This window comes from Manis pentadactyla, chromosome 4 (genome assembly GCF_030020395.1).
Source record: "Manis pentadactyla isolate mManPen7 chromosome 4, mManPen7.hap1, whole genome shotgun sequence".
In the NCBI taxonomy this organism is placed as follows: Eukaryota; Metazoa; Chordata; class Mammalia; order Pholidota; family Manidae; genus Manis; species Manis pentadactyla.
Window position 1 is genome coordinate 32131279 of NC_080022.1, and position 12643 is coordinate 32143921.

Here is a 12643-nt window from a genome sequence, read left to right on the forward strand (position 1 = left end):
TGGGTCACAGTGGGAGAGGTGTCTGTGTCTCCTCTTAATTCAGCTGGCTTGATTCTCACACCTCCTTCTCATGAGTTCCCCAACATACTGAAGTCTTTCTTCCCAGAGCCCCAAGCTCCCCTCCAGCTACTACCTCAGCCCTCCCTTGCCCTCTACCCCCAGGCCCCTGGGAGGGTGTCCCAACTTCCCCACCTTATACTCACTCCCCAGTCACCACCATCTGCCTCCACCATTTATCCAACTCCTAGCAGCGTCTAGTGATAGGCCTACTCTGCGTCAGGCCAGCGATGACCTGCTTATTGCTGAAACAAACAGACCAAGTTCTTAGTGCTGAACTTCCAGGCAGTGTTTACCTCTGAGGGCCCCTCTTGCCTTCCATTGACCTCTTTGGCTGCTTCTCATGGCTGCTCCTTCTTCCAGAGCCTGCCCCTGAGGACTTTTCCAGAAAAGGTCTCCAGGATGACACACTCACTCTGGACTGGAGCATTTGTTCTCTCCTGTCACAGCAATTATGGTCACTGCAATTGAGTCATTAATGATGTCATTCTTTGCTTATGGATGGCCTCTCCTGTTAGAATTTAAACTCTTCGAAGGTGGGACTGTTCTGCTCACTGTTGTATCCAACCACTGGCCCCTCCCTGGCACTCAACAAATCATTGTTGAATAAAAGAGGTGGGAACCTCTTTTTTTCCTTGAACCCCAGTACCATGTACAAGGCCTGCTCTGAGAATATTTGTTGAAGGCTTACTTTGTTCAAGCCCCTATTAGCCACTCTTTCTGTACCATCTCATTTAATGCTCATAACAACCCTCCACTTTATAGATTTAGAAACAGAGGCTCAGAGAGGTTATGTAGCTTCCCATCCCAGTGTGGCCACTGTACATATCTACAGTATGATTTTTGGAATGTATTGCCATTTAAGAACATAGAAACTCTCTGCAGCCCAAGGTCACACAGGCAGTATGTAGCTGTGTCATGATCTGTCCCAGGTCTTACTCTGCAGTGAGTTGAATTGTGGCTCTCCAAAATTAAGTTCATATTCTAGTCCCCAAACCTTTGAATGTGACCTTCATTTGAAAAGCAGTTCTTTGCAGATGTAATTAAGTTAAAAATCTAGAGCTCGTTTCAGATGAGGGCAGGCCCCCAATTCAATGAGAGTCCTTAGACAAGATGAGAAGGGAAGAAGAGACATACAGAGCAGGCAGTGACATGAAGGCAGAAGCAGAGATCAGAGTAGAGCAGCTACAAACCAAAAAGCACCATGGATCATTTGCAGCCACCAGAAGCTAGGAGAGAGACCTGGTATAGATTCTCCCTCAGAGCCTCCAAAAGAAACTGACCAACCTATTGACTGACGAACTTCCGCCTCCAGAACTGTGAGAGAATACATTTTTTGTCGTTTTAAGCCTCCTACTTTGTGATATTTGTTATGGCAGCCCCAGGAATTAAATGCAGACCCTAAACCACATGGCGGCATATCTGGTGCCTCCTCACCAGGCCTGGGAACAAAGAGCCACAGGAGTCCTAGGCTGTGTGACTCGCTGGGTCACTTGCCTTCTCTGGCCCTAACTGCTCTATAATAAAAAAAGCACCTGGGACACTAAACATCCCTCCAATGCTGACATTCTGCAACCCTCAAGAAAAACCATGAGTCAAGCAAGCAGGGCTATGTTGGGATTTTCAAATTTATTCCAACGTGCTGTTTTTTTTAAAAAATATCCTCAGGCTGAACACTCAGCCAGAACTGTAATAAAGGCAATTATTAGACTTGTAAAAACTTCTCATTCACAGTACAGATGTAATTTACAACAAAGGTCACACACATCAATACTGAGCATTTTTCTCTTTTGTACATCAGACTCTGTGCTTTAGACCTGCATGGATTTTTTGTTGTGTATTTTTTTCTTTTGCACTGATACATACCATACTGACATTGCAAGATGCAAGTGTAGAAACTGGAGTTTAAATAAAATTACAGGCAAAACTACCCCATCCCAGTGTGGTCACTGTACATATCTACAGTACGATTTTTGGAATGTATTGCCATTTAAGAACATAGAAACTCTCTACAGACAAGTTCACATACAGAATACATACACCTTTTAGAAAAAGAAGGCAAATATTTATCTTACAGAGAGCATGTATCTTGCGTTTGCCTACACATTCTTCTCTTTTTTTCTGTTTCTTTTCTCTTCTTTTTTAACACTAAGTTTAGTAAAGTGATCCTAAGTGCCGAAGCGGTTTTCTGATGGAAAGCAGACTGGATTCACAACACGGAAGCAGATTGGTGGAACAGGCCTTTGGGGACTTTCTCCCCATGGTCAGGGCTGCAGATCTGTCTTCAGGGAAGGTTGACCAGGCAGGACTTTTGCTTTAGGAAGAATTTGTCTGGAGAAAGGATCAGAGAGCAGCTGGGTGCAGATAAATTGCTGGTCCCTATTCAGAAGGGCTGAGTAAGAGTAGGGGCTAGAGGAATCTGTAAGCTCATTTTTTTGGGCTTTTCCCCCACAAGAGGTGGAGGGACTTCTGGGTGTTGGAGGTGATGGGGATGGGAGAGTGGGCAGTGCACTGCCGTCAGCCCACTGGAGCGTCTCAGTGGTTAGGGCCAGAGTGTAAGCCTTGGATGGGGCTGGGGGTTGGCCTGGGGAAAGGCGCTTCGGAGAGGAATGGGGTTAGTGCCCAGAATGACTCTGAGCTTGCTGAGGGTGAAGGGCATCCTGGAAGGTGGGCCTGGGGACCAAGTGGCTTGGACTCTCCACCAGAAGGCAAGGGTTGGCTCTCAAACAAACCTTGGCTTCCCCACTCCCTAATGCCAATACCCAAGGACCAGAGTGGGCCTGCACAGAGGAACGGACATCCTGCACATTTCACCAGAGCATGCTGCTACAGGTGTCTAAGCCACAGAATTAGCACTGCCTTCCCCACTGGGTCCCTTCACAAGGACAATAGTGTCACAGGCAAACTGGAAATGTGGAGTGGCTGGGAGCAGGGCAAAGGGCCCAGGGGAAGGCATGGAGTGAGTGTTTTTCCAAATTGTGAAGGTGTAAGGGCGGGTGGGAGCGGGGGGCTCTATACCTGGGGGGAGGGGCAGAGTCTGGCAGGGGGTGTTAGAGCTGCACCCGGTGATGTGCAGCCCAGGCTGGTGGCATCAAGTCCACTTCTCTGGGCACGTGTGGGGCAGCAGCCCTTCTGCTAGGCTCCTTTTGCCCATTGTGTTCCTGTCATTGGGAAATAGGTCTCCAGTGACTCCTGGCCTCCATCCCTTCTGCCTATGCCTGGGGGCCCAAGTGGCTGCAAGGACTCTTTCTGCTGGCCACGCTGTCTCTGAAATTAGCCTTCTAGAAAGGAAACCTTGGTGGGTGGGCTGTCCAAATACAGGGGCAACAGTGCTCAAGAGAGCTGAGGGAGAGGGCTGGGTGGAGGGGTGTGGCCACTCCCAAGGTCAGGAGCTATTCCAGCAGAGCCCCCTGTCTGCTGCTTTGTAAGTCTGGAGCTGGAAAATCTTGCCCAGGAAGATTTCACACCTGGGCTGAAGCAATGCCCTTTATCCAGTTCCCAGGCCTCAGTGCTTGAAGTCTCCAGTCCTTGGGCAGTGCCACAAAAAGGCGCTGAAAGATGAGGGTAAGGAAAGCTCTGGCCTCCAGCCTGGGCTGGGATTGGGTCCTGGGCTCCATCCTACCTTCTGCCAGGCTAGCGTCAATATGGTCAAGGTGGGGCTTGCTGGTTTTCTCCAAGGGTGGGCAACAGCCCCAGACTCTGGGCTAGGCAGCTGGGAGCTGCTGGCCAACCCCACCCTGGCACTCTGGACCCCGGCAGACTCCCAGGAAGGCCCTTCTGTATTGTCCCCTTTTTGTCTTAGCTCTGAGAGGCTGAATGGAAATGAACAACGTGGCCTGGCTCTGCAGAGGCTGGACCTGTGGCTGCTTTATCCACCTAGTAAAGGCTAAGCAGGCCAAGGCTGTGGTCTGGGAGAAAAGGGAGCTGTAGCTACATATGCGGAGCTCACGAAGGTGCCCCAACCCTCCCCACCTTATGATGTCCTTTCTGAACAACTTCACAGCTCAGGTCCCCACTGCGGGCATAGGATCCGTAAAGCCCGGCTGAGGACTGGGACTGGATAGGAATTCCCTGCTCTGTAAGGTGGCATCAGCACATGGCCTGGATGGGCCATGACCATGCTTCCTGTGCTTTCTGCCCTTGTAGAAACCAAAGAAAATAATTTCTAGAAGGTTGGTGAAAATCCAAGTTCTCCCAGGGCAGGGTAAACATACTAGAGTTCAAGCTCCATATTTCAACTTGGGATTTTAGTTTCTAGTCATATTATTTTTCCTACAAAGCAGATTTTTGCCCCAGGAAATACAAAGCAGTTTCTTGAAAGAGGAGATAAGAAGATGGGGATGAGGAAGGAGGCACTGGCTAATACTGACTGCTTTGTAGAAGAATTCACATGACTTGGGACAACTGACAATTCTTTGAGGTCAGGAGAATGTGAGGAGGCTGGGGAAGTACCAAAATGATCCTGTCTTTATACATTTATATATATATAATATGTAATTTTATTTTCGTAAAGATATTTAAGCCAACAAAGAGGCCTGGACAGCTTCCCCAAGTCATGGTTTTGGGTGTTCCTGGGGGTAGTGGAGGTCTGACTGTGTGCGGGTGGGGACTGGGGGAACCAGTCCTGCTGCAAAGAGATCCAGAAACAGCTTCTTGCAAACTTCCAGTGCTGAGAATGGACAAGCCCAGCCATGGACGGAAAAGGACCCTTTGGACCCCGGGGACCAAACGTGAAATGAACCCTAAGCCCCAGCCTCAGGAACGGCAGAGGCGGTGCACCTCAGGTCTTGACCCCTAAGGGTTGGGCCCTCTCCCTGCAGCCCTGTAGGCAGTTTCTAGAATAAGGAAGACAGCCTGTCGCTGGGGCCCTGAGAGCAAGGCCTAGGCCAGGTGCTCAGGAACCAGGAGACGATGATGGTTGAAGCTCCCTTCCCAGCCCAAGGACTAGGGGTGAAGGCCCAGGGGAGACATGGGGTGAGGTAGAGGGGAGGGGTGGGGGGAATGTGCCCACTGGGCAAAAGCCAGGACAGGCCCACAACTCACCCCACCCAGGTATCTGCAAGTTCTGCGGGAACCAACCAGCTCCTACCTTCCATCCGCTCCTATTATTTTGTGTTGAAATCCTAGGAAAAAACAACATTTCCTTTTTCTTGCAAAAAAGAAAATTGGAGTTTTCAGACCTACCTGTGGAGGCTAAGTGGGGACTCCCTGCCTGTGTCTGTGCCTGTCTTGGGCTGCTGGCCCTTCTGCTGGCCGCAAGGGGTGGCAGGTAGCTGGGGTGGGATAAAGCAGCAATAAATAGGAACCATAAACATCTGTACATAGGAGTGCTTGCTTTTACATTTAATTATATATATTTTTTAATTTCTTTTTTTTTTATTCCCTCAGTGCATCCCCTTTTCCTTAGCAAATGGCTGCTGCTTGCCAGCCTTGGGGGTGGTGCCAACCACAGTGCAGAGGGTGAGGCACCACCTATATATCCTTTTTCAAAAAGCACAAAATATTCACAGCCTCAGACTCCTTGTGGGGATTTTTGTGTGTGTGTGTGTTTTGTTTGTTTCTTTTCAAGCAACAAAAGGTATAGAAAAAGGCACAGGTAACTGCATACGTGGGAAGACAGAACACGCGGACTGAGCAGAAGCTGCTTGGACAGACCAACAGAAGGGACGGGGAGCCCGTGAGAGCAAGATGATTGGAGGAAGTCGGCTGGAAACGTCTGTTGTTGAACACTGGAAGCCAGATGCTGAAGCGGCCGGAGAAAGGCTAAGTGCTTGGGGGGCCCCTGCCCTCTGACTGGTGTGGAGGTACCCTGGGCCCCCCGCTTCCTGAGGGCTCGGAGGAGCCCTGGCTGGTCCTGGGTTCCCCAGAGAGGTTCCTCCTCCGGGCTGGGAAGTGAGTGGAGGCCTCCACCAGGCAGCCCACGGAGCTGCTGCGGTCCAGTGGTGGGGAGGCAGAGGCTGGAGGACTGGCCGGCGTGTGCGGTGACTCCAGTCGGGGGCTCCAGGGCTCTGCCCGGTGGTGGTGGGGTGGCCGGGGTGAGGGCGAGGGTGAGGTGCGGGGGCCGTGCGCTGGCACGGGCTCTGCAGGCGCTTCACCCACGCAGGGCTCCCAGTCGGGAGGCCTGCCCAGGCCCCCGCCCGTCCTCTGCCTCTCCTTGGGGTAGTCCCTGCTCTCCAGCTCCAAGGAGAGTGTGAACTTGGAGACCTTAGCCACGGGGGACACAGAGGCTGACGAGCCCTCAGTGGGACTCCAACGGCCTCGCTCCTGGGCCTCCCGGGCTCCTGTCAGGTCGCTGCCACCCCCCGAGAAGCCACTGATCCAGGCTGTGGTGGGCCCTGGCAGCAGGGTGGGGTGGGCCCCCGGCCGGGTCTGCACCATCTGGATCCCACCAATGGGAATCAGGGGGCAGGGGGCGCGGGGCAAGTGCTGGGAGTGCAGAGGGAGGTGGCTGAAGATATTCTCCTCTGTCCGGGCCGGGATGTGGCCGTGGAAGTCATGAGGGGCGGAGAAGGGGCGCGAGGAGAAAGGCTGAGCAGGGCCAGGTGAGCAGGAGGGGCTTCGGGACTCGGCCTTCTGTTGGGGTCAGAAAACAAGACAGGGTAAGGTGAGAGCTACATCCTGGGCATATGGAGACCCCAAGGCCTACTGGTGAGGAGAGGGGGCCCACCTGAGATCACAGAGCAAGTCCCAGCTTAGCTGGGGCCAGAACCAAACTCCGAGTCCCTGGCCATGGGGCCGCCTGTGCTGGTGAGCTCTCCACCCTGGGCCATGCCCAGCCCTCCGCCGCCCAGGAGCACACTCAGGCTCCCTGGTCTCCATGCCTCAGGCCAGCATGCCTGCTGCAGAGGAGGGGCTGCTCTGGCCAGATGGGCCCCGTCAGCCCCCTGCACCTGGCCCTGCCTTGGTTCTGTCCCTCGCCCATTCCTAGAATGATATTGACCACACTTGGACATGAGTTCCCACTCAAGGCTCTTGACCTTCTTGACCACCACCAGCAATTTATACATGACCCCAAAACTAAAAACTAAGGGGATGCCTAGACACACTCTTTTAGGATCCTGAATCTCTGAATGATCGTGTTGATGGTGCTGGTAGCAAATGGTGGTATTGGGTCATGACATGGTGAAAGAAACGGTGTTGGGTGGGAAAGGTAAGTTGACAGTGATGGCACTGTCAGTGGCAGGGATGGTGGCAACAGCGATGGTGCCAGTGCTTGATGATGTGACAACATGGATTAGGCTGATGGGCTGGAGGTAATGTGTGTTGCATGATGACAGCGATGGCAGTGATGGTGACAGGGATGGTGTTGGCCATGGTGTCTGCGAGGGTACTGGTGACAGTGATGTTGGAGATGTGGTGATTTGGGTTAAGCTTTGACATCTGCTCAGAGAATACATGGGATTAGGGTGGGCTGAGAGGGGAATGGTACCAAGGCCAGCTCCAGGGCCCACGTTCTGCAGGTTAGGTGGTTTCAGGCAATCCAGCATGGTGCCTGGCAACCCAGGAGGTGCCCAATAAGCATTTGCTAAATTATTAGTAAGCACTGAGCTGGCAGGGTTATTTAGTTGCAGGCCTGGTGCCTCGGGGAGGAGTTTGCAGCCCCGCCACCAGGAGACAGGAACTCACCCACAGGGAGGTGCAGGTCTCAGGGCTTCTGCCGAGAAGCATGTGAGGTAGAGGCACAGGCGGGTGGAGAGCCCGCGGGGCCAGCCCCAAACCTGGGCCGTGCTCCCCCGCTGAAGGGCTGCCCGGCCCAGCCAGGGCCCACTTCCCTGGCAGCTCTGACTGTGGTGGTGACTGGGCCTGGCCTGGAGACAGTCTCCCAGTAGGCAAGTGTCTGGGGAGGCCTGGGTCTGTGGCACCCTCGCGTTCAGCGGGTAGATGTGCTCGAGGGGGCAGTTCCCTTCCCAAGGGACGGGACATAGGAAGAGACAGCTCAAGTCTTGGAGACCCGCAAGGGAGGCGGCTCGTCCGGAGGCCAGGCGGGCTTGGGACTGAGGCCTGTGACTCTCGGGTCGGTGAATGTCGCTGGGGAGATGAGTCGCTTTTGACCAGCGAGTGCTTGTGGGCAAGCGATGGGCGGCTGCCTGCTTCTTTACTTGGGGACCACGGCCGTCTCGGGGATACAGCTTTTGAGCTCAGGGCTGAGCCTGTGTTCTTCTCCATGGGGTCCGAAGGGGCCGGTTCCAGTGGGGGGAGGCACAGGGTGCTTTGGCTGGACATGGAGCGACCGCCGGCTGCCAAGTGCTCGGCTTCTGAGACCAAGCTGCCCCGTGTGGCCTGGCTGCCAGAGGTGGCATCTGGGGGCTGAGGGCCCTGAACAGGCGAGGAGCCAACGGGCAGCGTGGCCCTCGGGCCGGGTGGGGGTGCCTCCGAGGACGGTCCCAGCAGCTCATCCTGGCTCTCCTCGTCCTCGTCCTCATCTTCGTCCAGGTCCGAGTCTGAGTCCGAGTCCTCCAGGTCTGAAAACTGGTGCTCCGCCATGGCCTCTGAGCCTTCTCGCCCCTCTGAGTCCTGGAACGGGTCGTCGCTGGTTCCTGAGGGGTGAACACAGGAGACCCGTGGTCACAGTGGGCCCACAGTGGCTCCTCTCTAAGCCCCAGTGTCCTTGTCTGCAAGCTGGGCCTATAACTGTGGCAATGGCACAAGATTGTTGAATATAAGGGATGTGACAGATATGGCATCAATTTGTAAAGAATCACAGTGAACAAAAATTGCCTTGTATCTACCATGTGCTGGGTTCAGTTCTAGGGCCTTCATGTGTATTCATTTATTTAGACCTCAAATAATCCTGTGGGGTCGGCACTATTCCTACCTTCATGTTACAGGTCAGGTAACCTAGGGAAGAGAGATGAAGTGACTTGCCTAAGGGAGGCAAGTAACAGGGCTGGGATTGAGCCATAGCCATAAGGTGGGCCTTTGGCTTTGTTGTTTTCATTAGCATTTCAATGATGGCTCCACCATGAACAAGTGAAATCATCTTGTTGTGCCTCAGTCTCCCTCTTTGTCAAATGAATGTGATAGTCTCACCCCATGGGGTTTGCTAGCAGGAGAAACGCACCCCTGCCACACAGCACAGCCTCAAGTAATTATGGGCACTCGATACCTTCATGAAGAAATCAATTCTTCTGGCACACAGCAGCCATCCTGGCTGGCCCAGCAGCACTGAGCGGTGGTCAGTTTAAACACATCTGCCACTGTGGCCAGGCTGCTGCTGGCTGGTACAACAGGATCTGGCAGGTGGCAGGCCCTGGCCTGTGTGGGGGTTTGGCTAAGCTGGCCTCAGGCTGTAGAGAAGGGCCCCATCCCAGCTAGTCTCATCCAGCTATAGGGGTGGGGGAGTGGCGCTCTGAAATACCAGCCACCTGGTCTCACTTCTGGGAGAGCAGCCCCAGACAGCCAGGTCACCTTTAACATAACATGGGTCTAGTTTGGACATCTCTGAAGTGGCAGCAATTAGGATTCCAGGGAGAACTCCACTAATATCTGGCCCACCTGGCAGGCTCCTGAGGGTTTGGGTCCTGCCAGCCTATTGCCCTCCCCATTGCCAGGCCCACAGCCTCACTCGGACACAGCAGCACCCATTCCACTACTGACCAAGACAGCTGGATAGACAAGCTGACTCAGGCCACTGGTGCATTTACTTCCCTGCCTGAGACTTTAGTGAGGCCTCCTTCGGCCCCCCCAGGTTCACCTAGCCTCATCCCTCATTTTCATACGGGGAGATCCAGGCTCAGAGGGGGCAAATTCTTCCCCCAGGTCACCAAGGAGCAGTGGCCGAGTCAAGACTAAGGTTTACAACGCTTGCACTTTTAAAAATTATTTTGCACATCAAGAATCAGGAAATGGTCTGGGTTTGAATCCCATCTCCATGCCTTCCTTGATGTGTGGTGTTGTGTAATTTACTTTCTTTCTCTGCTCAGTTTCCTCATCTGTAGATTGGGGGTAGGAGTAATAAAAGCCATGTCACGAAGCTGCAGGGAGGGCTGGGAGGGCCTGTCTGACACGTACTAAGTGCCCGATAAACCTTGGCTATTATCTCCAATACCCCACGACCTCCCCAGACAGGCAGCACTCCAAGCATCTCAGGGTGGAAGGGCAGAGGATAGAGCTACTCGTGAGGGAGAGTCAGGAAAGGCATCTCCTGACACGCAGCAGGGAGGCCTCCCCAAGACCCTGGCTATGCGTGAGGAAGCTGACGCCCCAAGAGGGGCGGTGGGTGACCTGCCCTGGGCACCTGGCTCAGGAATGATGGAAACCAAGGGTCCCCTCTCCAGCGCAGGGTTCGCCAGGCCCCCAATACCTAGCCCCTGCTGGGCTCTATAAGATGCCCCTGCCGGGCAGCCCATTCCTGGCGCCCCTCACGGAGCTGCCCGGCACTGCTGGGATGACCGCCAAGGCTCTCACAAAGCCTTGCCCGCTCGCCGGGGCCGCGCAGGAGACGGAAGGAAGCGCGCCAGGGCGCCGAGGGGCTCCAGCCACAGGGTGGCGCTGGTGCTCAACCTCTTATCTCCGGGGCTGGAGAGGCGGCGCTGGCCTGGCCACCGGGAGGCGGTCGTTACTAGGCGGCGCTCCAGATAACAGACAGGCTTCTCCCTGAATCTTCCTCGGTGCTGGAAGTGGCAACGCCAGTCCTCCAGTTTCTTAGGCCACAAACCTCGGATTCATCCTTGGCTCCTTTTTTAAAAATAATGCTCCAATAATGTTCTTCATGTAATTGTAGATTAATGATAACAAAAAAAATAATAATGCTCCATCCACGCCCATATGTCAGCAAAACCTGTCGGCTCTACCTGCAGAATGTATCCAGAATGGCCCACTAATCCCACCTCAGCCCAGCCGGTCCAAGCTCACACGTGCTCAGCCTGGATCACTGCCTCCATCCCACTCGCTACAGGCCAGCCTCTGCATAAAGAGTCACCCGAAGTCAGAGGGCGTTTCTCCACCATGCTGCCAAGTCTGTCCCTTGACCTTCATGGCTCCAGCTCTCTCTGACCTCATCTCCCTTCACTCAGACCCTCAGAGGTTCTGCACCTGCTGTTCCTTCTGTGGGGAGAGCCCTTCCCCAGACCACACCTGGCTTCCTGTCCCCTCTCTTCACATTCTCTGCTCACCCCCACAGAGAGGCCCCTTCCCACACTTCCAGACCCTTGCGTAGTTTCTGCTTCATACTCATTGACCTTGCCCTGATGGCATTTGTTCATGCCCTGCCCTCCTTGAGAACAGAGGGCAGGAACTGTGCCTTATTCACTGCGGAATCTCCAGTACCTAGAACAGGGCCAGAACAGGGCTGGTGCTGAGCAATTATTTCTGGAATGAAAGCACTGATTTCATCCTCAAATGGGTATGATAGGTGGGTATGATATCCTTTTTTGCCTAGCTGGGAAAATGAGTCTGGGGGGTGGGGGCAGGGGCCAGACAGCCCAGGGTCCTTCTGTGGACCCCCAGTGTGGTGCTAGTTGTGACCTCTTGATTCCTACCCAGGGAGGGCTCTGGGCTTGGGCTCAGGCTCCATCAGTCCAGCCCACCAGGCAACGGGGTAGCATGGAGCCAGAATTTTTGTGTGACTTTGGGTAATTGCCTTCACCTGTCTGAGCTTTACTTTCCTCAACTTCAAATGGGGTCAGCACAAATTCCTACCACTGGTTATGAAGACTCACTGAGACAACAGCTGCAAATGGCCTGATGTACATTTTTGATAAGCTTGGTAACCCCCATAGCCTCATTTAGGGGGAAATGACCCTAAATTTACTGGGTTTAGTTCCATAAAGGTGATTTATTTCACTTAAAAGGGAATATGATCTCTTTTGTGAGATTGCAAACATATTTCCAAATCAGAAAAACAAAAACAAGACACACACACACACCCTCTGTCACACTCTAAGTCCTGATTCTGATTTTAGGGAATTAGGTCAAAGGTTTGCTGGGTACAGGAGGAAAGCTCTGGCCTTCCTCTGCTGGAGGGACTGCTCATCCACCTGCCAAAGTCCCTCTAGCCTCCTTCCTAGATGCTGATCCACTGCCTCGGGCTCACCTTCTCCTCTGCCCTGTCTTCTCAGATTCTGGCTCTAATATACCTCTTGCTGATGAAGGACTATGGCCAGGGTACAGTGCTGGGGCATGGGGTGGGGTTGGGAGGTGACAAGGGGCTGTCAGGTATGGCTCTGTCTCCCTTGAAAGCCTCCCAAGCTCTAAAATGCCCACGTGTCAGGCCCCCACCCAGAGAATGTAGGTGTGAGCGTGGCTGTGGAGTTTATGAGTACACAGTTCAGAGCATCATTGTGAGGATTTGCTGAGATAATTCACAGCACGTGTTTAGAACATGCCTGACTCATAGTGAATGCTCTATGATTACTGACTATGGTTACTCATGTATTAACTTATTCAATGTACATTCACTGAGCACCCATGGGGTGCCAGGCACCCCACTTGCATGGCAGACTGCAATGCACGAGAGAGCTAAGGCTGCACAGCACATAGTGTAAGCATATGGAGAATGGGGGCAATCATTCTGTGAATTCAATCTTTGTCTCTCAGTAGTCGGGAGAAGTGGAGGAGAGGGCATGGAGGGGGGAGGGCAGGGGAG

At 53.5% G+C, this 12643-nt stretch overlaps 1 protein-coding gene across 8 annotated transcripts in view; it reads right to left on the reverse strand.

Moving 5' to 3' along the window:
• Nucleotides 1–1864: 1864 nt before the first annotated feature.
• The window catches only part of HIVEP3 (HIVEP zinc finger 3), a 497332-nt gene continuing 486553 nt past the window's right edge, over nucleotides 1865–12643 (reverse strand). For all 8 annotated transcript variants that reach the window (XM_057500094.1, XM_057500091.1, XM_036892764.2 and 5 more), the window contains 2 exons: nucleotides 7684–8594; nucleotides 1865–6630 (listed from right to left, as the gene is read on the reverse strand). In XM_057500094.1, the coding sequence (XP_057356077.1) occupies nucleotides 5821–6630; nucleotides 7684–8594 (1721 nt within the window). In that variant the 3' untranslated portion in view covers nucleotides 1865–5820. The remainder of the gene's footprint in view (nucleotides 6631–7683; nucleotides 8595–12643) is intronic.